Below are 25,751 nucleotides of genomic sequence, written 5' to 3'. Positions count from 1 at the left end.
ACTGGGACTTCCCTGGTGGTCCAGTGGTTAAGACTCCACGCTTCCACTGCAGGGGGCACAGGTTCAATCTCTGGTCAGGGAACTAGGATCCCACATGCCACGTGGCACTGGCCAAAAAAAAAAAAAAAAAAAAGAAAGAAAAGAAGAAGAAAAAAAAAAAAAACAAGAAAATGTAGGCCTCCTCTAAAGGCTGCTCTGTTCTAGCCAAACAAAGATTAAAAGCAAACCCCAAAGGATCAAAGTGTTTCCAGGTAACTTAACTGTGTCCCAGAACAAAGGTCAGGAAAACTTAAAGCATCTGTAAAGATCTGTTTATCACCTAATCAAAAATTACAAGGCATGCATAGAAGCAGAAAAATACAACTTTGTTTTCCATACACAGGAAAATATAATGTTCAAAAAGCATAGTATCTTGATTGCAGGGCTGACTACGTGAATCTACACATGTAACAAAATGGCATAGAACTATACATACATGTACCAATGGCAGTTTCCTAGTTTTGCTATTGTACTGTAGTCGCAGGAGATGTAACCAATGGGGAAACTGGGTGAAGGATACACGGCACCAGACGTACTATCTTTGCAACTTACTGGTAATCTATAATTATTTCAAAATAAAAAGGTTTTTAAAAGTATGTTCAGGAGAGACATAGCAAATATTTTTTTTAAAACCACCCAAATCAAACTTCTAAAGATAAAAATGTCTGAGATAAAAAATACACTGGGATTAAGAACTGATGAGACATTGCAGAAGAAAAGATTAGTGAACTTGGAGATACAGCAATGGAAACTATCCAAAATGAAACAGAGAGTGAAGGGCTAGAGGACAGGGAACAGAGCATCCGTGAGCTGTGGGGCAACTCCAAGCAGCCCATATGTATATAACCGCAGCCTCCAAAGAAGAGGAGAGAGATGAGGAGACAAAACAAAATATTTGAAGAAATAATGGTCCAAACATATCCAAATTTGATGAAAACTATAAACTCACCAATCCAAGAAGCTCAACAAATACCTTGTAAGAGTGAGGAGTTGGGTACGAAGAAAGGGTCAAGTTGGGTTTTAGATTCCCATCCCCCAAAGATTCCAGTGATAATGAAGTCAACCTGTGGGTGAGAGTTCTGCCCCAGCTAAGACACAGTGCCTTTCCCTGCCATGAAGGTGTCAAAGAGTTCCTGCAGGTTCCAATCCAGTGATTCTCTCCTCCATCCCGAAGTGTGAGAAAGGCAACTGGTCCACCTTTCCACCAAAGTAATAGCCCTCAAGAGAAAGCAGGCTAGGGATTCTCCAGTTTGCAATAATCCGTTACATAACAGATTAGATGTTATATTTGACAGAATTTGTGAGCACACAAATACACAAGAATGTTTGCATTAAATGAACATCGAAACCCTCAAGGGTTCAACTTGGTAGCTGACACATTCAAATAATTGCTCAAGCCATTTTTAAAATTCTGTTTGTTAAATGGTCTTCAGAAACTTCAACACATTATTTTTAGCTGAGAGTTTTTTTCTTTCTTAGCATTTTCGAATCAGTGCATTTTTAGATCAGTGGTGTCCTAGGCTTGATGAAATGTAGTATTTTTCAGGATAAGAACTCTCATTAAAATATATGTTTTGACACATTTGTTGACAAATCAGTTCCATTAGTTAATAGTCACCCCCCAAAATGAAAAGCAATATTGTGTTTCCACATGAAAACACATGCTTTATTGGAAAATAGTATCTAGGAAAAGACTGTCTTTCAAAGGGAGGTCAGATACCCCAACACTAGCAATTATAAGGCTGTGACTCTTATTCACAAATGTTCTTTGACACCATGGTTGTAAGTAGTCTACAAACAAGTACAAGTTGCTATGACTACAGAAGGAAGTATAAATGGGTGCTACCCCCAATGCAATTTGGTAAATAGGATATGTTAGCCCCCTGGGAAACACTGATAAATAGGTCATAATGATGTCTTACTATTAACTCACAACCTAACATAGAAATTTACTCAGTGAATGAAACATCGCCTCCACAAAGCCCTTAATAACACACGTTATGGTGGCCAGCACTGAATTTTTTTTTCCTGATTATTCAGTGCCATTCATCGTCTCCAAGTGGAAGTCTTTGAAGTGGTCTAGCTCATGTCTTTCTAGTCTCGAGATGGCTGCATCGACTGGGAGTCAGGAGAACGCTATCTCTCTCCTGGCTCTACCTCTGCTGTGACTTAGCTTCCTTCCGTGCTTCATTTACTATCCATAAGGAGGGAGCAGCTGTCCCTACACTTACATTTTAGATCCAAGGGAATGGGAATGATTTCACCTTGTTTTATGATCTTCCTGAGTAAAAAGAGGGTATAATACAAGGAAGAAAGAAGGCAGTGAAAAGTTAGAGAAGTGAGTTACAAAAATTGACAACAGTGGTAAGAAAGTCTATGGAGTTGGCTTTAGGTAGAATTCTGAAAATAGATAATTTTATGAACAGTTTTGGATACTAGTTGAAAGTATAGACTGGAAAATATGTTCCATCCTGGCTCCACTATTATATAACTGTGTGACCCTGGACAGGTTATTTAATCAAGTTGTGCCTCAATTTCCTCATCAGGAGAATGGGGTGGTTGTAAGGGGTGTGTGCGTGTGTGTGTGTGTGTGTGTGTGTGTGTAATGCCTACATATGTGTTAGCTATCAATATCAAATGATCGATAGTTCTCTACTACCTTTATCAAATCTATAAAAGTAGTTCTTACATAATTCGTTTTCCCTCTTATTAAACTACTTCTCACCAAAGTGTTAATAATTAATATATTATCCCTCCTAGGAACATCCACAATTTAAAAGAGGACCCAAGGGAAGGCAATGCTTAACTCAAAGTTTAAGGAAGTTGCTAATGGTGGAATTTCAGCCATCAACAACAAGCCAACTGGGAAAATATTAGATGATGCCTCCTGAATATATTTACTCGACAAGACTGCCCCCACCCCAGGGGTGGGGATGGTGTGTATCTCTAAATCTCTTTAAGTTGTATGTCATATTTTTTTTTTTTGCATTCTTGTATTCACATATGTATGTCCTTTTCAGAGAAAAAGATCAGTTTTCATCGGATTTTCAAGGGACCATAAATTAAAAATAATTAATAATCCTTGGGACTTCCCTGGTGGCGCAGTGGTTAAGAATCCACCTGCCAATGCAGCGCACATGGGTTCGAGCCCTGGTCCGGGAAGATCCCACATGTCGCGGAGCAACTAAGCCCGTGCGCCACAACTACTGAGCCTGCGCTCTAGAGCCCGCAAGCCACAACTACTGAGCCCGTGTGCCACAACTACTGAAGCCCACGCGCCTAGAGCCCGTGCTCTGCAACAAGAGAAGCCATTGCAATGAGAAGCCCGAGCACCACAGCGAAGAGTAGCCCCCGCTCGCTGCAACTATAGAAAGACCGTGCACAGCAACGAAGATCCAACGCAGCCAAAAATAAATTAAAAAAAAAAAAAATCCTTCCCCTCTAAGCTGCCTTAGTGCTTAAAACCTAATTCTCTGTCCATATCTAAGAAATGCACTTCTAGTCAAACACATGCACATGTGCATGCACGCGTGCACGCACACACACACGGTGGCGGCAGCCGCCTTACTCTGGAAGGCTCCAAAGGAAAAAGACTCACATGTAAAACACTTCTCCCTTTAAAGTCTAAGCAGACAGATGCATAAATTTAGTTTTGATCATTGTTAAAACACTCTCTTCCGTTATTCTTTTATTATCTATGCTGTTATTCTTTTCCCTCTGATTAAAAAAAATACATTTAGAATAAAGAGAAAAGTAGTAAGAAGAAAACGTAAATTACTCCGAATCTTACCAATCAAGACAACTACTTTCAGTTATTTTTCTATTTTTATGCAAATACAAAAATATGCACAATCTGTTAAATACATGGAATTGTTGGTCTTTCATCATTTTTCTTTACCTAACATAAACATGTTCCTCCATTGTTAAATGTTCTTCAAAGCATGGTGTTAAAGATGCCTTAGTCACTATGTTTGTGCTGTAACTTCACCAATTCATTATGGCTGTACATTTGTTTCTCCCCTAGTTTGTTATTATTATAAATAAAGCTATGGAGAATATCTTTGTACATAGTTATCGAGTACACCTCTGATTATGTACTTGAAACAAATTCCTAGAATTGGAATTTCTCGGTCAAAAAGATTTAATTTTTTTTCTTATTCATGACTCTCAGTCACTTATTTCTCATTTCTAAATACCACTTATGTCTTCATTAAAGGAAAAGTTTAATCATATTTCTAACATTTCTAATCTTATAATTTGTAAGTTTTCAAATATTTGAAAAAATTTATATAAAAGTCAAAATCAAGGCCCTTTCTTCTTAAAATACACACACACACACACACACACTCCTAACATATGCTCATTCAGAAAAACAAAGTCGGCATGTATTGTCACTGCTGAGACAAGAAATATTTTATTCCAACTGAACACTGTACCACAGCAAGAAATTTCCTCCTTTTAACCACTGGGTGTCCCCTGAACTGTATGTTTAAAGTTAGGCAGCTATTACCAGATCTATATAACAAATAATTCAGCAACGTCTCATCTCATAGCTGGTAGTAAGAACCCTCATTATTTTTTAAACGCATTATTTAAAAATTTAGCCATTCAGCTTTCTACTCGGCTTTCACTTTTCAGTGAAATAGATGTATGGTTTCAGACTTTACTGAGTCTACTCAGTGTTTTAAGAAAGTAAGCAGAAAAAAAAGTAACAGAATTGTATTCAGAGAAGTAATTTTTATCCCAAGCACTATATGAAACCAAAATTGGAATGTGAATATGAGATCACTTTAGCTTTCAGTTTCCTGTAAGAAAAGTGTTTTCTTTGAGACTGTATTTGCAGATTTCAGAGTGATATATTTCTGGAATGTACTAAAGTCCAAATATTCTGCATCTTGAGCTCAAATTAGACCACTTAGGAGTAAGAGGCTTGATTTGCAAAAGAAGGAGAACAGGGGTGCCTAATGTGAAAAACGAACCAGGAAGTCTACATTCTTAACGATTAAGATAAACATATGTTTAGAATTCACTCCAGAGTTCTTTCCAAATAATGTCTTTCTTATTTGATATTGTAATAAATGAATCCATTTACCTGTAAACATCTGGCAAACAATCCAAGAAATCTGTACCATGTGATGCCATCTTGGTCACACTTATCTCTTTTTGTGTAAATCAACACTGATTTCAACTTTTATTTTTTATTTTTTTGCTTTATCTGATGTTTGCTATATAAATGCATGTACATTGGAAGGGAAGAGCAGTCATCTATGCGGAATCTCCACTTACTCAGCACCCTGTCAAACATAACAAGAACAGCTCCCAAGGGAACCTACAATACCCCAATCTCCAAACAAGACACCTTCCTCAGCCCTCACAATTCTAGAACTATTATCAGCCTAGACCCTTCTTCCAGCCTCCCCACAGATGGCACTGCAACATCCAGCTTCCCCCCCCCCCCCCGCCCCTTTAGTTGCTTCTTCTTTCACTTGTTCACTGGTTTCTCCTTCCTACATCCTCCACGCAGGCATTTATCAACGTTTGCTTTTAGTTTCTCTCTTCTCTCTCTACACTCTTTTCTTCGATAATTTCAACCAAGAATTTTGTCAGTGAGGGTTAGAAAGGAAGATGGAATGGGAGCTTGAGCGGTTTCAAAAGAAATATTTTTAAATAGTTTATGATGAGGAAGACTAAACCGATAAGTAGTCTAAAGAGGAGTCATTAAATAAAGAGTAAAAGGAAGGAGGGAATAGTTGAAGGAACAAGGTCCTAGGAGAAGTGGGAAGAAATAGGGTAAGTACCAGCTCCCTGCACCCAAAGCCTCCCATGTGGTTCAATGATCCCTTGAAACTGCAGCACCCTTGATGTGCTTCAGAGCCACCCTCCCTGCCCCCAGGACACGGTAAAGCGGAGTTGGCTAAGGGATGGGGTCGATGGGGGGCATCTTAAAAATAAAGGAAAAAGGAAATGAGAAGAAGAAAAAAGGAAGAAAAGCTCATGTGTGCCAGGAACTGTGTTATGCGCTCTATAAGAATTATGTGTGTTACTCAAAATGTGCTCAGAAGACCACCATCAGAAGATATGAGTCACCTGGGGTGACTGGTAAAAATACTGATTCCCTGATCCCACCTTGGATCTGATAAATCAGAATGTTTGGAGATGGGGTCCAGGAGTCTGAAATTTTCATACTATCTCCAGGTGATTCTTAGGCATGTTAAAACTTGAGAATCACTGCATCATCTCACATAATGTCCTAGAAGATGAGGGATAGAGAGTTTTTAATAATTTTTTATGACACTAAATCAGTGCTTTACACATTTACTAAGCATTCTGTAATAATGCTGATTGAAACATAAAAGACTTTATGATGTCAACTTGCTGAGAGAGTTTGATTTCACAAATGAACTGTTTTTGGAAGGCCATAACAAGCTATTATGTATGTTTGGTATATGATAAAATATTATTGACTTTATGACAAGAATCATACATATTCAGTCCTTAGATGACACAGGTATCTTGCTATGGGCACAATTTCAGGTAATCATCCCTTTCATCCCCTTTGAATCAGTCATTCCTGTATCTTTGAGAAGCTAATAAAGTCTAGAGATAAGACTGAAAAAATATAAACTTTAAAACAGGATATTTCAGGACTCATATTTAATTGACTTGTCCATCAGGTTTCCAGGACTTATGATCTATTCTAAAGTCAATAAATTTAACTCCTATTCAATTCCTTTGATATTTTGTTAACTTTGATTCCAATTTCCTATGCTATAAGGTACACTCTTCAGAGACAATTTTGGTGGGACCTAAGATCTTAGGCAATTAGGCTCATTACTCGAAAGTGCAAGAATGAAGGGTATTTTATTGCTGTATGATATAATGTTGATATATTTATATGTTCTTTTATAGAGGCAAAATGCTTAACTATTTTTATTAGCCACTCCCTACTACTTATATAACATTTTGTATATCACAGATTCTTAATTTAAAAGCACATTATCTTCATATTCTTTGTTAAAGAGGGACTGTACTTCCTAGCAATTGGCATATGTTTCTGGGTGTTACACAGAGTTGTTTTGAAACAAAAGGACTACTAAGCTTAATGAACTACCACACTTCCTTCCTGTTTTAATGGGAAAGGCTTGGCAATATGTAGTCAACAAAAGAATTTGAGTCCTGGTTAGAAATCAATAAGGGGCTCACTTTTATTGCTAAACAATGTTCTCTTCATTGCCTAGTAATAGTAATAATAATAAGGCAACAACAATAATAATAGTAGTAATAATAATAACAATAATAGCAGCTTGCATCTATATGGCACTTCGTATGTCCCAGGCACTGTTCTGGACACTTCATATGCTTGGTCTCATTGATCTTCACATTAACTTATGTAGAGGCTATTATTATCTCCATGTTACACATGAGGAAGGTACCCTTAGTGAAGCAAAATAATTGGCCCAAGAACACACAGCTAGGAAATGGCAGAGCTGGGAGCAAGTCCATGCAGTGGGACTCCAGAGTCTGCACTCAGCAACTACAATGTGCTGCTTCCGTGGGAACCATGGAGTGGGTGGCAGGCTAATTGGATTAGGAGTGTGGCTCTTCAAAGCTTCCACAGCACATGAGAAAGAAGATGCTCTCACTATGGTCTCAGAATGGCAAAGAATTTTTCTCCTGAATTTTATAAGCTTCCCGCATTTTTCTCAGAATTCAACCTGAACACATGTCTTAGGATAAATAGGCTATTTGAATGTCTACATAATGTCTGGTATTTTAACTGTAGGTTTTGAACTTAAATTCATGGATTGCTCATGTAGACCCATTTGGTAGGCTCCACATAAGAAAATACTAAGTCTAATACCTATGTAAATAAGTTTCACCCACTGAAAGGCAAGCAGTAACCTATCACGATGACATACACATAGAAGAAGGCAAATGCACCAGAAACCACACAGAGAAATCCCAGAAAAGAGGAGACATAGAATGCCTCCTCCAAACTGATTATCTCCAAACTCGTAAACCTCAAGCCCGTCTGTTGAAACTCACGAAGAGCTACACACAGTTAATAAACAGAACAGAGTCGGAAACGAAAGCCTATTTCACAGGTTATGCCTGAAGAAATCTAGAAAAGAGGAGACTTGATTCAAGAAGCTAAAGAGTATCATTATGAGACAAGGCCAGGAATTCCTAGTGTAAAATAATCTCGACAGCAGTTTCTACTCATCTTCTCACAGAAGAGGATGGAATTTTACCAAACAACAAATAAAGTCAGGGAATTGCCAAAATCTAGGCAAAATCTCCACTCTAACTGTAACTGAGCAGGACCCTAGGGGGCCTTCCTGGGAAAGACCACCGCCCACTCCCCCCCCACCCCAGTCCTCCACCAGCCTCTTGTTTGTAGAAAAGCTTTAGCCTCCTAGGCCTTCCCTGAGTTCCCAAGAATAAATTTGATCAGAGAAGTGAGAAGACGCAGAAACAAAGGAACAGAGTCAAGCAAGACACATCATTTTCCTGAAGACTGAAAGAGACGGTAAATCTCATAAAATGATATACTACAAGAAGAAAATTGCAGAAAAGAAGTCTGCATCCTTAATAGGAAACATGATGGTATTACCTTCATGAAACCCGGGTAGAGAGCTACAGATGCAGAGCAGATGGAGATGGGACGATAACAGAGTGAAACATAAAGAGAGGTAAGGGAAAATTAGATTAGAGAGGGGTACAATGAAACAGGAAAAAAAGGCAAAATTTAAACCTGTAATGGAAATTTCAAGGAGCAGAATTTAGATGACAGAAATAAAAATATGGGGGATAAACTTCAGAAACTCGGAAGAATGCAAAGGTAAAGGTCAAAGAGAAAACTGAGGCAGGTGATTAATTAATGTCTAATCTCAGAATTATATGTATGTTTAAAAAGAAACTAAAATAAGAGCAATAATTTAAAAATAGACATTCCAGGAAAAAATTAATAGAAAAACACATATGTAGGCACGTCCTGGCAATTTTTAAAAATTGTAAGAATAAAGGAAAAAGAAACCGCATATGCACCAAAGCAGGAAAAACAAGCTTCCTAAAAATAAATATAAGGCTTCCCCAGACATCTTCTCTATAGCACAAAAAGTCAGAAGACCATGGAGCAACAGGTACAGAACTTCAAGGGAACAGAACTGTTACCCAAAAATGTACAGTTTTGTACTAATTTCTTGTGTGAAGCCAGCAGAAAAACATGCTTAGGATCCACAGACACAGAAAATCACCATCCGTGTTCCTTCGCAGAAAAAAATTATCTTAAAAAATATTCTAGTCAATGAAGAAATAAGTCAAAATTTAGAACTAAAAAATGGGGAAACTACAGTTGAAAAGGATTTTGGAACTTCCTTCAGTGAGTTTAGCCTTCCAGATCAGACACCCAGGGGATTCTGGATCTCTAGGTAAGCCAGGTGGGACTGCCCTTGGGGCACCTGTTCAGCTTTGCCTCCTTCTTGGCACTGGGACATGAACTTGTCCAGCCACAATCAACTCCCCACAGTTAAAACGGACAAGAGATTGTAATAACCTATCACCCCTTAAAATAACATTTGCTGTGGCACTCTTCCAGAATTTGCTAAGGACGGCTATATCACTTGCTAGTGGGAACACCGACCCAACAAACTTCTTGAACAAAAAACACAGCATAAAATAATGACCAGATTAAATGCTATATTAAATGCCAAGGTACTTAAATACAATTCTCTATGTATTCAAAAGTCACACACAATGATGACTCTTTTTGACTGGAAAAGATTTATCTATCACAAAGCACATAGTTTATCATTTTTAGTCTAGGCCTTGTTAGGGATGTTCCTTTGTTATCTCAGCTTAAACATAATATATACACATAGAAAAAAGATGTAGGAAAATACTCAAAGATGGAAATAGTGGCCATCTCTCTAGGTACTAGAAGTCTAGATGGTAGTGTTTTTTCTTTAAAATTGTCAGTACTTACTAAATTTTCTTCAATGGTTATGTTTTAGCTGTATGATCATTAAAAAGTTACTAAAATCAGTATAGTATATATAGTAATTATGAACACACAATATCATCACATTAATTTGAGAATATACACAATTTCATAGCAGCAGTTATAATTTAAGTGGTAAGACTGGGTAATACTTTTGTTTTTTACAAGTACATATTACTTTTGTGATTAAAAAAAGACTAATTTCATCAAGAGAAAAAATGTTAGAAAGAAATTTTAAAATGTTGGAGTCATTCAATACTTATTCACGCACTTTTGAAGGAGGAAAGGTAAACACTGAGGAAAAGAATGCCACCAATGCTATTATGGTAAAGAAAATTTATCAAATATCTTTTCCTTTAAGGCACAATTTCAACTCTATTATCTCTCTTTCTTTATCCATAAAAATATATCCATTATGAAATTTGAAGTTCTTAAAACTGGCTCTGTGAAATCATGCCCATCATATGCTTTATTTTTTGTTTGTTTGCTTTTATTTGTTTTATTTTTAACTTTTTATTATGAAATAATTTTACATTTATAGAAGAGTTGCAAAGCTGGTACAGAGAGTTCCTGTATACCCTTTATCCAGCATCCCCTAATATAAACGTCCCATCATATGCTTTAAATTCCCTTCCTCAGGACTTCACTGAAATACGTTGCTAAGATGCTTACACTCACCCAGTGTGGCCAGATGTGTCAGTCAAATACATCAAATAGATTTGATTGTAGGTTTGTGAAGGCTACTTTGTTCCACTGTATTTAAAGGTACTAATAAATGTTTTCATTTTTCTTTTTCCTGCTCCCTAGTCATTTTATCTTTGGCTTGTTAGTCCATGCAACTTTTGGTCTTACAATTCCTCTACATCTGAGAAGGACTTAACAAGTTCATAACGATTGTCATAAAAAACAAAAAAATACATTCTCATAGACACTTACTCAACTCCATCCTCAAGCATTTATATTGCAAATGCAACATGACAAATGATATTTTAGTTGCAAGAGTCTATTAAAATTGCTGCAGACCTCCTAGGATCACTTAGTGGTTGAATAGGGGTCATACGCAAGACAAGTAAGAGCTATTTAATGGTAGCAGGAGAAAAAGAGCTCTGAAATTCACACAGCTGCATTCATCCCCAGATATTTTTACATATGACAATATAATAATGGTTCTTGCCTAACACTAATCATTTTTACTCCTGGTTAAATCTTCCTGAAGTCCTCCTCTGTACCTTTTTTCTTGCATCTCCAAATGAAATGCAGCAGAGCAATGAAAGGAGAAGGAAAAAATACTGAGAAGTACCCCTGAGCATAGAAAGCACATTTTCAAACTGACTTTGTTTCAAAGGCCCGAGTTTGTCCTTGGAAGCCTAACCAGTATGTTTGCATATGCTTGGGGATAACAAATTATTCACCCTTTGGAGGTACACGCTAGTTTGAAAATGGATTACCAAAAACCCAAACTAAGCTTCTTAATCTCACTTCTTGTTCAACAGAGCAGTAGATGAGAAAATATTTGGGAGAAAGAATCTGTTTTGGGAAACCTTTCTCTGGTAATCTTACGAGGATGGTAGCCGACTGTGGGTGGTAGAATAGGCAGATTACAAGTCCAGATTGCACATGGTTTTATAATCATGAACATAAAGGCTAAAATAATGCCTAATGTAGGATGGTTTCCTTGAATTGTCTCCAGGGCCATAGTATGTCATCAATGACTTAACTGCACATGACATAAAGAATTAGAGATTCTTTAGAGACAGACCATATTGGAAATATAACTCGACTACCAAATTATCACACCCACACATCTGTCCACCCTATCAAATAGATATGGGCAGAATTTGGTGAGATAATAAACAATCTTCAATCTCAGACTATCTGAATCTCTGCAGTGATTTATGCCACGGAAGCAGGGCAAAGCCTCTATCTCCTCTCTTTTCTTCTGCCAGCTGGGACAGAGCAGAACAGACCGATATGAACAGGCTCTGGCACAAGTGCAAGAGTTGTAAATCTGAATTTCTCAGAAGTGTTATGAAACAATGTCAGACTTGCCTGAATTGCTGATAAAGGATAGAAAAATTCTTTCTTTCGTCTCTCAAGGTGGAAGTTCAGCCTTTCAGTTTCAAAAAACTGAAAGTACAGTCATCATACTGACACAGAAGTTTCAAATTCTCCCCTGGCTGCATTGATAACAGGACTACTTATCAGTTTTCCCAAGCCCTTTGTAAATATGAAAATAAGGCACTTTATAGTCTGGATATATAAAAGACCTATCACCAGGCAGTTGTTGCCTAAACCAACAACGCCTGTACATTCAAGGCGTAATATTTAAGCTTCCACAAAATAACATAGTTGTTGAGAATAATCCTATAAGAACTAGGCCACTATCCACTTGATTATATTGGAAAAGAAGATTTCCTTTTTTGTGCAAATAGTTTAAACTTGATAAATATTAATAGAGAATAATATCTAAAAACATTATTTCCTAGTCTGGAGAATAAAGAGACACTATAGTTTTCAAACAGGAAACTATTTGATAGATAACTTATCTGGGAATATATTTAAAGAGTAGGGTTGATGGGGAACTGAGTGATATTATATAGATTTTCATGCTAGTAAAAGGGGAAAAATGTGGTATTTTTCCCATGGAAAAAATTTTTAAATAATATAACCAAGAAGCAGGATAAAATCTTAATAAAAAATTTATTTTTACTTTGTAAAGAAATCTTGCCTTCCATGGGTACAAAAACTTACTGCAAACTTGCGTGGTAAGAAATAATCTAAAATATATTTTCATGGGTGTTGGTAATGGAAACAATAATAGACAGCTGTGGACAAAACCTTAGTGCAGAATTCATAGCAAGTTCTAGTCATAATGGCCTTCTTCATACTGAATATATTGAAATATACTGAATATTTCAAAACTGCAGGAACTAAGCAGAAAGAGGAGCTAGATTCCAGATTTCTGGAAACACGTTAATAATATAGAGAAAAATAAAATGATCACTTTTTGCTTTCTAAATTTCCATCTACCTTTCAGGACCTGGCTCTTTTACAAACTGGAAATGATGATAACAATTTCTACTGAATGAAGATGAATGTTCCATTGAGATTTAAAATGTGAAAGGCAGAAAAAGGAAGGCAAGCCCAGTACCCTTCTGGAGGAGAGCACTTTCACATGACTCTTCCATGGAGACCAGGCCACGATAACAGTGCACATAACGGGGCATCATTCAGTGAAAGGAGAAATTCACAGGCTCAAAGAAAACCCATCTCAAAGTGAGGAGGTTTGGTTTTACTAGTATTTCCACAGAATGGATCCAAGTAAAAATAGTCCTTTTCTCTCCCTTTTGTTTATGAACCTGAATGACTGGTTTAATCTAGGTTATCACTGTTCTCCTTTCACAGTGACTCTCATAAAAAAAGATTTCCTTTTCAACTATAGCATTTGGTTTCCCCTCCTACATGTTTTGTTCACCAAAACAAACCAACCAACAAACAAAAAACAGTTAAGATTCACCAATTTCTACAGGGAAAACACCCTAAATAACTGAGTTCTATTCCGAAATGGAAACTACTTCTAGATGTTCCTCTCCAAGGAACACTTTATTTTTTAAATTTATTTTTAATGATTTCCACTTATAGTGTTGAATCAAATCTTAGTTAAAATTAAATTTGCCAATATTCCAGTAGGAGATATTTGCTACCTCATTATTTACTTCAAGACAGAATTCACAATTTAAAAACTAGAGAAAATGAAAATCAAGTATTGTGGAAATTACCTCATCTGATCCTCTCTTTTCTCCTGACTTTGAAGGCGATCCACTGGTTTTTCCATCGGCATGCTATAAAAGTATTTAAAAAGATAATGTTTAATAGAGGGAGGTGACACAAGATAATATAATAGTGACTTTAATCCCAAAAGGCTAAATATATAGACTGTAAAAACAAGAACCCCTTTCATCTTCCTCCTGAGAACTGTTGATAATTCTACACCGACGTAGGTGGCCTTCAAAAATTAAGGGAAGTTACAGACATTCATTTGGGATGTAGAAAATCAGTCTGTAATTAACCAGACATAGATCTGATGGTGATGCTAAGGTGGCATCTCGTCTCCTACAGAATGTCTCATGGAATTTTAAAGCCCAAATTGCCAGCATAAGAGACACCTGGTTCCTCATGGAGATGAGATGTCTGAGGACCATGCTAAGCCTAAGCCATTACTTAAGCCTCAGTTCAGCATGAGCTCAAGGGAGGGCCACCCCTTATCAACCGTCACTTTCAGTGGCTCTTGGAAATTCTCTGGAGTTCTTTCTGTCTGAGTATTTACCAACACAGAAAGATAAACCCTGCATTGGAAAGACCATACCTGCAACTTTCATTAACTATGGCTTTAGAATTTCATTATGTTCTGAAACAGAATTATTTTTCTCACTAGAACACTGGTGATGAAAGGAAGTAGTTTTACGTGGTACATGAAAGCTTCAAGTAGCTTACATGTTCATTTGTTTTGATAAGATAAAAGAAGCCATGAAGATTATTGAATTTTTTTGAGAAATGAAAAAAAATTGTATGTTCCTGAAAAGGGGGGACAAAGAATTATTTCACTTCTTGCGCATGTGGGACGTGCAAGAAAGTGGGGAAAGGAACCTAAATATAAGAAAATAAAAAGCTCACCATTGGGTTCGACCCCAGTGACCTTTAGTTAAATCGAAACATAAAATCCCATTATGTTCTCTAGAGCTGAATCACAACCTGAATATGTAGGTCACTAAAGTTATTCGAATTAAAAAGAATGGCAATAACAGTAATAGTAATAATTTTTATCATTCTTTATTATTTACAAGGCTCTTTCATATACACTTTTATCTGATACAAAAAAAGAGGCTCATGTGATTTCATGGATTAAGAAAACTAAGAATAAAAGTCATGTGATGTGCTTTTAGTAAGGACATACACCTAGTAAATAAGAAAAGTTTGCAGAGCAGGTTTTCTGACTTCAAATCTATTGTTTGTCACTATACTATGATAAATGAAATAAGATAATATTCCCTTTGATCATATCAACAGATATTTTTGTAAAAAAAAAAAGAAAAAGGCCAAGCAATATTAGACATGTGGGTGAAATCTTTCAGTAGTTCTTTGCATAAAAAACTAGAAAGAAATCACTTTCATGAATGGAAAATTCTTCCCCAAACAAAAGCCTCTCATGGATTAGTGGGTAGACCCCACAGAAAAGCAGGCAGACTACAGCAGCTTGGTGAATGAAGCTCTCTGCAGGGCTTGTTTTACCCAGATGTCCTAGTCAAGAGTTTGTCCACAGTTGAGAGCAATCGGTATTGAGTAATTAATGGATCTTGAAAAAACAGGAGGCATTTAAAAGCCCACATATATATATCAGAGCTAGATGGTAATTGATAAGTTTTAGAATAATTGGTAAGCAAAAGATTCTTAAAGGTTAGACTAGGGGGAAGAATTATTCAACATTTGGAGAGAGAATTGGAGAGGGATGGGTCTACAATGACGCAGATTTACCCAATCTGTCTCCTTCCAGAACTGGTAAATTTAGAACTGTGATATCACATTCATTTCTTATCACCAATTCTATACTTTTTTCAGATTAGATATAGGTAATACCTAATAACAACAATATCCACTGAGCATACTGTTTTGAGTGCCTCATTTACTTGTAGGAAGTATGATTATTCCATTTTACAAATGAGAAAACTTAAAAAGGCAACTGGCTCTCGTCTAGAGCAAGGTTCCATGCTCTCCGCAAGGTCCCACTCTGCTTCCTGCTTGTTGGCAAACATATATTATGATTTATTACCCTGAAGTAAACATGCAGACAGCCTTTTCTCTCTAAAATACAGGTAGATAGATGTTTTACTTAAAAACATTTATAAAGTTGTTTCCCGGTGGTGTTTCAAAATTGCAGTCCTCCAGGTTAACCAACATCATCAGTTATTTGCTTCCACTGAAATGCTCAAAATCCCCCACAATTATGCAGTTTCCAAATAATAGTTTGAGAGTGATATATATATATAGCAAATGCTTTTTAAAATGTTGAGATATAATGACAACTTATAAAAATTATGTATTATAAGAATTGGTATTTTATAATTTCAAAAGACATATTTGCTCTCAGTAGAGTAAGCATAATGACATAATGACATAAAAATCACATAATGAAAGGGCAACATTTTTTAGGAACTGTATGGACCATATTTTCCCAGTTTTTTTAACCTGGCTTTTTTATTACAAAAAATTTCTAAGATACAGAAAAGTAGAAAGAATAATACAATGAATGTCAATAGTCCCATCACTTAGATTCAACAACTATTAACTATTGTTGCCGTATATTGCCATATCTGCTTATATTATGGACAAAGATCTATCTATATTTGTATATGTACCTGTGTTTGAAAGTAAATTGCAGATATCCTGAAACTTTACCCCTAAACATGTCATCAAGCATCTCCTTAATTTGAGGGCTTTTTCCTACATAACTACAATACATCATCACTCCAACAAAACTCTAACAGAATTAATAAGAATCACCTAATACCATTCAATATCCAGTAAATAGCAACTTTATAAATGAATCATTGCCCTGACCATTTCTTGGGGCTTATTCAGTATTCAGCAGTCTATTAATGATATAAAATCAGTTATAGCTTTTCACTGAGAGAAATGCAAAGTGACTGATTTTTAAATTCATGGAATAACTGAGTACTTTCCACACACTTACCATTCTGCTGGTGAAATGAAATGTTTGGGAATGATATATGTCAAATTTGATCCAGCTTAGGAACCTGCAGCAAGTCTTTCAAAGAGTGAAGACAGAAAACTTTGTCTACTACTACTACACATAGCTGGTGGGTTGGGAAGAGGTGAGAGAAACATGCAGAAGGGAAGGAGTGATAGGTTGGGAACTGAACCACAAACCTGAAAAATTTGGGAAGGACTTTTCTGTAAGAGGGGAAAGAAACTAACATGTTCTAAGCATCTCCTTTGTGCTAAGCCCAGCACTGGGCATTTCCCCTATGTGGTCTCCTTTACTGCCACAGCAACTCTAGGGACACACTGGCAGCTCGTTTTATGGATAAAGAAATAAGGATCTGAAAGGTGAGATCCTCCTCAGTCACACTACGTATCAGGATTATAGTCTGCGGGCCAGAGACCAGGCTAGTTAAAAGCTAGCTAAAAACTTTTGATGCCCATCAAGAAAGTCTCAATCCAATGCTCTAAAAGGGAAAACAACCCCCCAAATCAACAAAACCTTCCTATTCTAAAACTGGTTTGTTTTTATAAAAGTAATCAGACACACAACACTTATAAGTTTCATCCTATATTAGAAGCTGGAGAGGAGGCAAAGACAGGAAGTGCAGGATGCCAGCCCTAAGGCAGGAAACATTTCATTGGGAGGATAAGGTCCCAGAAGACGGGAAACACTGGAGCTAAGATGAAGACAGACGAAGGAATGGAGTGACAGGAGTTCAGAGGCAGGGAAAATATCAGATAAAGTTTTTCTATCTTGCCTCAAAAAGGAATAATTTTCCAAACTGTTTCCACCTCCTGGCATCACTACATATTTGGTAAGTACAGCTGTCCTTTGTCCTCGTTCTAGAAGATAGCATTAATATGCATAAAATTTTCTGCCATAGCAAACTCATAAACCTGTCAGGAAATCAGCAGGAGCAAGGAGCAGGAAAGCTTGGAGCTGTGCTCTCACCCAGCCAAGGATTTGTGCCAGCGCCAGTCTTCGACTCTGGAGGATTTGGGGCACCCTCCCCATCGTTACCCAGATACACCCTGATACATGCACAGACAAGGGTATACATCACAGGATAAGATAAAAATCAAACTTCTACACATATTAAAAGAGAAAGAAGACAGACAAAAAATGAGCTTCTGCAAGTCCAAGCTCAGCTGTGAAAGAGCACCAAAAGCTAGTGTGCTTCTGAAATGCCTCTGCTTAATTTTTTTTAAAAAAGGTACTGAGTTTCTTTTAGGGGGTGACAAAAACATTGTAAAATTAAATCGAGGTGATGCTTGGACCACCCTGAGAATATACTAAAAAATACTGAGTTGTATGTTTTAATGGATAAATTATGAATTATGTCTGAATAAAGCTGTTTAAGAAAACAGGAAAGGTTATTTGAAAACAGCTTGAAGATTTTCCTTCTGCAACTTGGAGAATGACAGTTGAGGTCAATATTTGTGTGTCCAGTGATAGCTGTGGCAAAATCACGAAGCAATGAAATCTTGGTGCCCTCTGGACTCTAGTGCACACAGCTCAGCTCCCTCACTGCTCCACCACTGCACACAGAGACAAAGGCTTGTCAGGGAAGGGGGGGTGTTGGTTGCTTCCTAAGGATCAGAAAGCCTTCATTTAGCTACGGGTCTAATCTTTCAGTGCAGGTCACAAGCGCCCAGAGCACTTTTGGAAACACTCAAACCAGAGTCCAGGGATTTAGATTTAGTTTGTCCAGGGGGAGCCTGGGCACAGATATATTTTCCTAAACTTCCCCAGCTGATTCTAATATGCAGCTAGGACTGGAAACCACTGTTTGGAGAGGAGATCTGTGGGCACCACAACAGGAAGTGGAGGTTTCTGCTCCTCCAATCACCCCACTGAGTCGGCACCCATGGGAGCTTCCCCAGGTCAGGCAGGCCAGGGCAGCTCGGGGCCTCCTGGGTAAACCGATTGCTCAGTGCAGGAACCCACTGCCCTGTGTCCAACCCAACATTTCCTGACTAGCCCTATTAATGGCACACCATGCCTTCACATTGCATATTAGTCTCTAGTTTCTTAGTAAAGCAAACAAATTAGCACTTCATTGTATACGCTCCTGCTTACTGATTATTTCATAAATGTATATTTTGCCTTTTCAGCCAGATGGTAAATTTTTTTTAATATTTATTTATTTTATTATTTATTTATATGGTTGAGCTGGGTCTTAGTTGTGGCAGGTGGGCTCCTTAGTTGCAGCTCGCCAGCTCCTTAGTTGCGGTAGGCGGGCTCCTTAGCTGTGGCATGCGAACTCTTAGCTGCGGCATGCATGTGGGATCTAGTTCCCTGATGAGGGATCAAACCTGGGCCCCCTGCATTGGGAGCGTGGAGTCTTAACCACTGCGCCACCAGGGAAGTCCCCAGATGGTAAACTATATTATTTTTTTTTCTAGTCCTATGGTGGGGATGTGACAAATAATTCATGATTGAATGACTGCATTTCCACAAACCTCTAAAAGTTCCCTGAGAAGTACATTCGTTCTTTTCAGGTTAGTAAACAAGATAAAAGATTTTAAAAGTTGAAAAAAAATAGCTTGAAAAATTAAGAGACAATGTGCAAATTGATATTTCCTGCAAAATCCCTTAAAATCTATTTTTGTATGTATTCTGCTTTCTGAAACAAGACTGTTCAGCAAACAAACAGAAGGCCCAAGATATAAAGCTGATTTTGCTTTAAGACAGTCTCCCTGGTGTAGATGTGGACCCGTTTGCCCTCAGGTGGATTCCTTGCCCTGACCCTGGTCAGCTGGTGTAGCAGGGATGTGTACCAGCTCCCTCCAGTAGGGTCTCCTGCAGGACGGGCCAGCGGTGGTTTCAGCTTCTGCAGGGTGATCCTGCTTCTTCCTCTCTCTTTCCAGTCTAGGAATGGTAGCAGCTTCCCGAGCTTTCTAATCTCTGCTTTGCCTCATCCACCCCAGTTGGCTTCCCAGCCTCTCTGTTACCTGGGTAACCAACTCCCTGCATTCCATTCCCTGACAAACTCTAATAAGACAGAAGGAGTGTGGGTCTGAAAGGCTATGTGACCTTCAGCAAATAATTTAAACTTTCCGTTTTCTCCTTGTAAAATGGAGGTAATGGTGTCTACCCCAGGGGCTGGCTTACTTATGAAACAAGCTGATATTAATGAGGAGCCTGGCCCATTGCCTCGTTCATTTTAAGAATACAATAAAAGTTATTCCACTCCCTTCTTTTTCTCTGGCATCAATCTGATTGTGGTTAATTATGAGACAATAAAATGAATATGAGAAGTAAGCAAACGTTTAAGGTTTCATTTTCTAAGGCGGTAAATAATACAGCAGAGAATTTAGTTTTTTACTTTTCATAAGTACAGAGGAACCAGATTCATCTGATAAGTTTATGTTTAGTACTTTGCCCATTTCATGACACTGTATTATATTAGTCTCATATTTCCATATTACAAATAAGGAAACAAAGTACACAGGGAATAGATAATTCATTTTTCAAACAACATATACCAAGCTGGTCACAGGGATAACATTTAATGTGCAATTCCCATGCTATAAAATACTTCGTAAGGGTGTGGTGCATGTGTGTGTGCATATGTGTCCAGTGGCACATAAGAGCTCATTTACTAAAAAAATAATCAGTGAGTAGCCACTGTGGGCTAGGTGTTGTGGGGAGAATAATTATTTTAAAAAAGTAAGTAAGTGTGATGCATTATATCTTTCTTCTTCTCTAAAAACATTTGTTATCAAACCATAGAAATATAGGATAACCTTCTTTGGGCTTCTCATAAAAGAAGACACATATTAAAGATTAACTGCCTAACTATAATTCTGAAATCTCCATATTTCACCTGAACTCCATACACTTTTCTCTAATATTTCAACATTCTGGTGGATATGGCCAGGTGGCAGGGTAAGGGCACACCCTCTTTTTGTCCAGTTTTCAGAAGTAGCATTGACTGCCTTTCTGCCATGTTTAGCTCAGGGGGTCCACCTGCAGTAAGGCTTTTTGAACTTCCTCTAAGTCAAAGATGATGCCATGAGAATTTCAATAGTTACTTTGCTGCTTTTATAGCAGTTATTAGGATGTGCTTGTGATTTTTATCTAAGAGAAATGCAAGAAAAAACCAGAAACGTACTGTCAGCACTATTTTTGTGTCCACGGCACCCAGTACAAAACGTGACACATAGTAGACGGACAATAAGCACCTGTGAACACCTTTGGCCTTTACCGAATCATTTTTGTGTTCTATAAGTTCTCCACAGTCAGAATGAAGTCCATACATTTTAGGAAAACTCTAACCACAGACCCTTTTTCTTCTTGGGTTAAATGACTCTCCCATCTGAGGAGGCACTTACATAAAAGGTACTCATTGGATGGAGTTATTTTACATTTTTCTTAACTGAAAGACACTTGATTTTTTTCCCTTTATGGTAGCTGTAAAGCTTTCTGGGTAAGTTTTTATGAGATAACTTGAAGAACAGAGCTTTAGAATCACATTAATAGGATTTCAATCCTTAAAACAATTTAAAGAGAGGATTCTGGGACGATGGTGAAGTAGGAGGCACCAGGAATCCATCTTCCCATCTAGACGAAAATCTCCCTGGCAGAATCTGTCTGATATAACTATTTTGAAATTCTGGAGTCTATCAAAGACTTGCAACTTCCAGGGGAAGGTTTAAATGGTAAGTTTTGGTTAATTTCCATCAATTTCAGCTCAGCTCAGCAGCAGCTGCCCATTTCCCATCCCCAACTCACAGCAAGCAGTTGTGCATTAGAGCATGCAGCTTGGAACCAGAAAGGCAAAAAGGACTCTGTTCTCCAAATACTGGGGATCTGTATTCTGATCATTGATTGCTCATGCCCAGGGAAAGTGCAGGATCAGAAAAGACCTGAGAAGCTCCTAAGCGTACACTTTTGGCTGAACCTCAGCACAAAAAACAGCCTATGACAATCAAAAACAAAACAAAGCAAAACAAGACAGCAAACCCTGGGGAAGGAGAAGAATCTGATTCCCAAAGCTTTCATATTATTAGATTCAAATGTCCAGTTTTAAACCTAAAAACTCACAAGGCATGCAAAGAAACAGAGAATTATTGCCCATTCAATGGGGAAAACAAACAAACAAACAAACAAAAAAATGGAAACTGTCCTTGAGAAAGAGCAGATGGCAGATATACTAGATAAAAACTTTAAAACAACTGTCTGCAGGGCAGAAGTTGAGACACAGATGTAGAGAACAAATGTATGGACACCAAGGGGGGAAAGCCGCAGGGGGTGGGGTGGCAATGGTGGTGTGATGAATTGGGCGATTGGGATTGACATGTATACACTGATGTGTATAAAACTGATGACTAATAAGAACCTGCTGTATAAAAAAATAAAATTCAAAAAAAAAAAAAGGTATATGGGTATGGTACTTTGATTCATGAATGTAAATAGTCTTCACCAACCCTTATGTGGTACCTGTTATCACCCACATTTTATAGATGTGGAAACAGATTCAAAAAGGTTGACTCATTGTCCTTTGAGAACAAGAACTCTGTCTTGTTTTCCACTTCGAGGCTAGTACTGGGTCTGCCACTTAGTAGGTGCTCAGTGAATGGCCATTGGCTGAAAAGGGACATTTTACTGATTCCAGCACAACGTTTCTCTCTAAATACTGTCTGATTACAACACGACGTTTCTCTCTAAATACTATCTTATTACAACGCCCTTGCTTTTCCCAATACCACATGCCGAGAGAGAGGTGTACTTTAACTATTTTTTTAAGTTCTCACCATAAATCAATGGGATATAAATATTTTTATTCTTTCTGTCAACAAAATTTGTGTATTTTTTTTTGGAAAGCATCGTAATGTTAAATCACGCTTCCTGGTTCAAAACATTACAAGTACCAGCTTGACTGGCTATCACACCTAATTGGTTGGACAAGCATTCAATGCACTAAACAAACGGAACATCTCTGCCCCTCATCCAAGTAATAAAGTACAGAGCAGTGGGCTCTCTCTCTCTCTCTGTCTCTCTCTCCCTCTTTCTCTCTCATTCTCAACAAGGGTCTTGATCTCGGTCGCTTCTGCTCCTTGGAGTTTTGGATTTTCTCCTTGCCCCCAATCCTGGCTGCCTCTTCTTTGCGCTGGAGAATGCACGTCCAACAACATGCCTCTAAAAGTTTTGAGATTTACTTATGACTTAAAAACAAATACTAGATCTGAGCTCTTTCGATCTGAGTCTGAGTTCATCCAGGAATCCGCGTCCAAGGGCGGAATTCCTCCAGCAACAATTCGGTTCCATTCAACTCGTGAGCGTGAGCTGAGTCTGGTGCGTCTGCTCACACCGACTTGCACGTCGGAGCTCGCTCGCACATACCACCGCAGGGTGAGTCTCAGCCTCTCCCGGAGCCTAAACTGAAGGTCTGAGAGGACGTCGCACCTGGTCCCCACCCTTTCCCCGCCAAACCCTGCACAATAACCTCGCCTGCACGCCCAGAAAGGCAAAGCCCATTCCGTTTCCGGTCCTGCCCAGGCACGATCGCTCCAGTTTACCGTCATGTACCACCAGCTTGCGAATGCCATGGTGACAACCGATTTGTTCTGAGTCGCGCGGCGGAGAACCCGGAGAGGACACGGGGTGCAGCGCAGCAGGGGCCGGGCTCGCACTCCACCTGCCCCAGACCTGGCTGGCGCTGAGCTTTTCAAGCCCCACAGCTGTCAGCGGGGGCGGCACCTGGGCGGGGCCTACATCGGCCCTGCCCCGCCGGGTTGACCCCGCCCCGCCCAATTTGGCGCAAGGCTGGTTAGGGAAGAAGTGTTATTTCTCCCGGCAGCCACGCCCTGCAGCCCAGACTTTACGCGGAAGACCCGACTTTTAGTTGAACTACCCCACCCAGTTCGGGGTCCCGAATGAAATGTATTCCCCTTTTATCCTCAACCGCTTTTCACCCCAGTCTCATCAATCAACTTTTCCCAGCGCAGGCCAACTCCAATCTGGCTTGCGCCGTGCCCAATACACTTGGCCCAGGCCCGGCAGCACCCAGCCACCTCCAGTCACCTGCCCAGAGGCGGGTTCTGAGTCCCAAGTCCTTCTCAGGCTCGGGAGGGGGCGCACGGGGCAGCAGGCCAGGCGGGCTACCCCCAAGGAGGCGGCCCACGGCTCCGGGGCCGGGGTCCTCCCTGCGCTCAGCCCTGCGGCTCCGGCGCAAGTGCCACTCACCTCCTGGGTGTGGCGGGCCGCCGCAGCGCGCCGGGGCCGCGGGGAGGCGGCGGGCTTCTGGCCCGGTTGGGACATGGCGAGGCCGCGGGGAACGCTGCCTCGGGGAGGGCGCAGCGGAGACTGGAAGGGAGGCCCGGGCGGGGAGCGTTGGGAGCGAGGGAGGGAGGGAGTGGAGGGGCTGGCGGGCGCGCCCCGTGAGGCAGCTTTTCCGACCCAGCCCCGAACCCGCTCGGGGGTTACCCCGCTGGGCCCTCCCCTTCCTGCCCGCCGCTGGCTGCGCCCGGGCTGTAGCGGTCCGGGGCTCCCGGCCTGCAACTTAACACCCTCGGCCCCGAATCTTCTCCCAGTGATGCCCCCACCTCCACCCTAGGACTGCTGGGTTCCCCGTGGGTCACAGAGAAGCGGGGCTGGAGGTCGCGGGGTTCCTCCTTCGACTTGCCCAGACTTGGCTTGCAGTTGTGCAACGGGAGAGCGGGACCCGGGCGTGGCCCGTCTACGCCTCAATACCCCACCCTAAGAATTTCAAGAATTAGACACCTTTTCTGCAATCTGCCCTGGTTTAGCTAGGAGAAGAATTTACCAACTGAAATCGGGCCCAAGCCTGGACCATCTGGATTAGGAAGCGTATTACAAAACCAAATTGGGGTGTGTGTGTGTGTGTGTGTGTGTGTGTGTGTGTGTGCGTGCGTGCGTGTGCCGCGCGCGCGCCTGTGTATGTTTTATGTCATTTTACTTTGGGGGGCAATTTTGAAAGTTTAATGATGTTTTATGTGGAGGAAGCCTTAGGTTCCAATCGAAACCAAAGAACAGTCCCAAGTTTAAACCCCTATAGGCTTTCTGGAGACTGCCGAATTTTGTTTTGGAGGCTGGATTGCTTTTGTCTTTGGCTCATTTTAAACAGCACTTCCTGGTTTGGGGCTGTGAAATGTAACAAGCCTGAAGTGAAATATAACAAGCCTGACTAGAAAACGCTCCTCTGCAGCGATTGTCTGCCTGTAGTTGCTGCCGGTTTGGGCTCAGATCTGACAAGAAAACTTGTTACCCTGCAATGGCATTGACAGTTTGGGACTCAAGGTCACTGCTGTCTTCCATGTTGTGTTTTAGACCGTTGGAAAGAGAGGGGGCAGGTTGTAAGGAAAGATTGGTCAATGGTGCATGGCATTTGGCAGAATCGAATTCTTGTTTCCTTCTCCCTTCTCATTTTTAGGGATTCTGAATTCTGTTTATTCAAGGGATTGGCTAGCCTCATTCCTAATGGGGGCAGCAGGGAGAAATGATTTAAACTCTCAATTCCTCTTAAAGGGTTCCACTTACGATCTATGTATCTGATATTTCCAACAAACAGGCGGTAGGACAGGAATTTATACGTAGAAATGAATCAACTTGGATATGGGGCCTATGATTGTCCATTCAAGAAAAATTGATTGGTGGCCTCAATTACATTTATAATTAGGGAAAATATGTCATAAGCATGAAAAATGCTTTTATAATTGTGACCAAACACCTACAGTAATTTAAGCAAACACAGAACTAAAGAGGTGAGATAATAGCCCCACCTCCAGGCCCAGGAACTGGAAGCATCTATCGCAGGATCCTAGAGGGTCTAGATTCAGGATCCCCGAGTACATTATTCTGACTCTGGAAGAACTGTTCCCATTAAAGTTTGAGGTATTTTCTAACAGAGTATTTAAAATTGAACTTAAACCAGTTAGTTTTATGTTTTGAAAGGCTTCCACGTAA

The 25,751-nt window shown here is 39.6% G+C and overlaps 1 protein-coding gene across 6 annotated transcripts in view; it reads right to left on the bottom strand.

Moving 5' to 3' along the window:
* The window catches only part of CAST (calpastatin), a 122,163-nt gene extending 97,885 nt beyond the window's left edge, over positions 1–24,278 (bottom strand). The window contains exons 1-2 of one of the 6 annotated variants that reach the window (XM_059916809.1): positions 24,012–24,278; positions 13,819–13,881 (exon numbers count right to left, since the gene is read on the bottom strand). In XM_059916809.1, the coding sequence (XP_059772792.1) occupies positions 13,819–13,881; positions 24,012–24,086 (138 nt within the window). In that variant the 5' untranslated portion in view covers positions 24,087–24,278. Of the gene's footprint in view, positions 1–13,818; positions 13,882–23,344; positions 23,446–24,011 lie in introns of those variants that run through there. The other 5 variants (XM_059916808.1, XM_059916815.1, XM_059916812.1 and 2 more) reach the window with 5 other exon arrangements.
* Positions 24,279–25,751: the final 1,473 nt, after the last annotated feature.

Source organism: Balaenoptera ricei, chromosome 3 (genome assembly GCF_028023285.1).
Source record: "Balaenoptera ricei isolate mBalRic1 chromosome 3, mBalRic1.hap2, whole genome shotgun sequence".
Classification (NCBI taxonomy): domain Eukaryota; kingdom Metazoa; phylum Chordata; class Mammalia; order Artiodactyla; family Balaenopteridae; genus Balaenoptera; species Balaenoptera ricei.
Note: the sequence above shows the minus strand (reverse complement) of the source record. Positions and strands in the feature narration are given on the sequence as shown.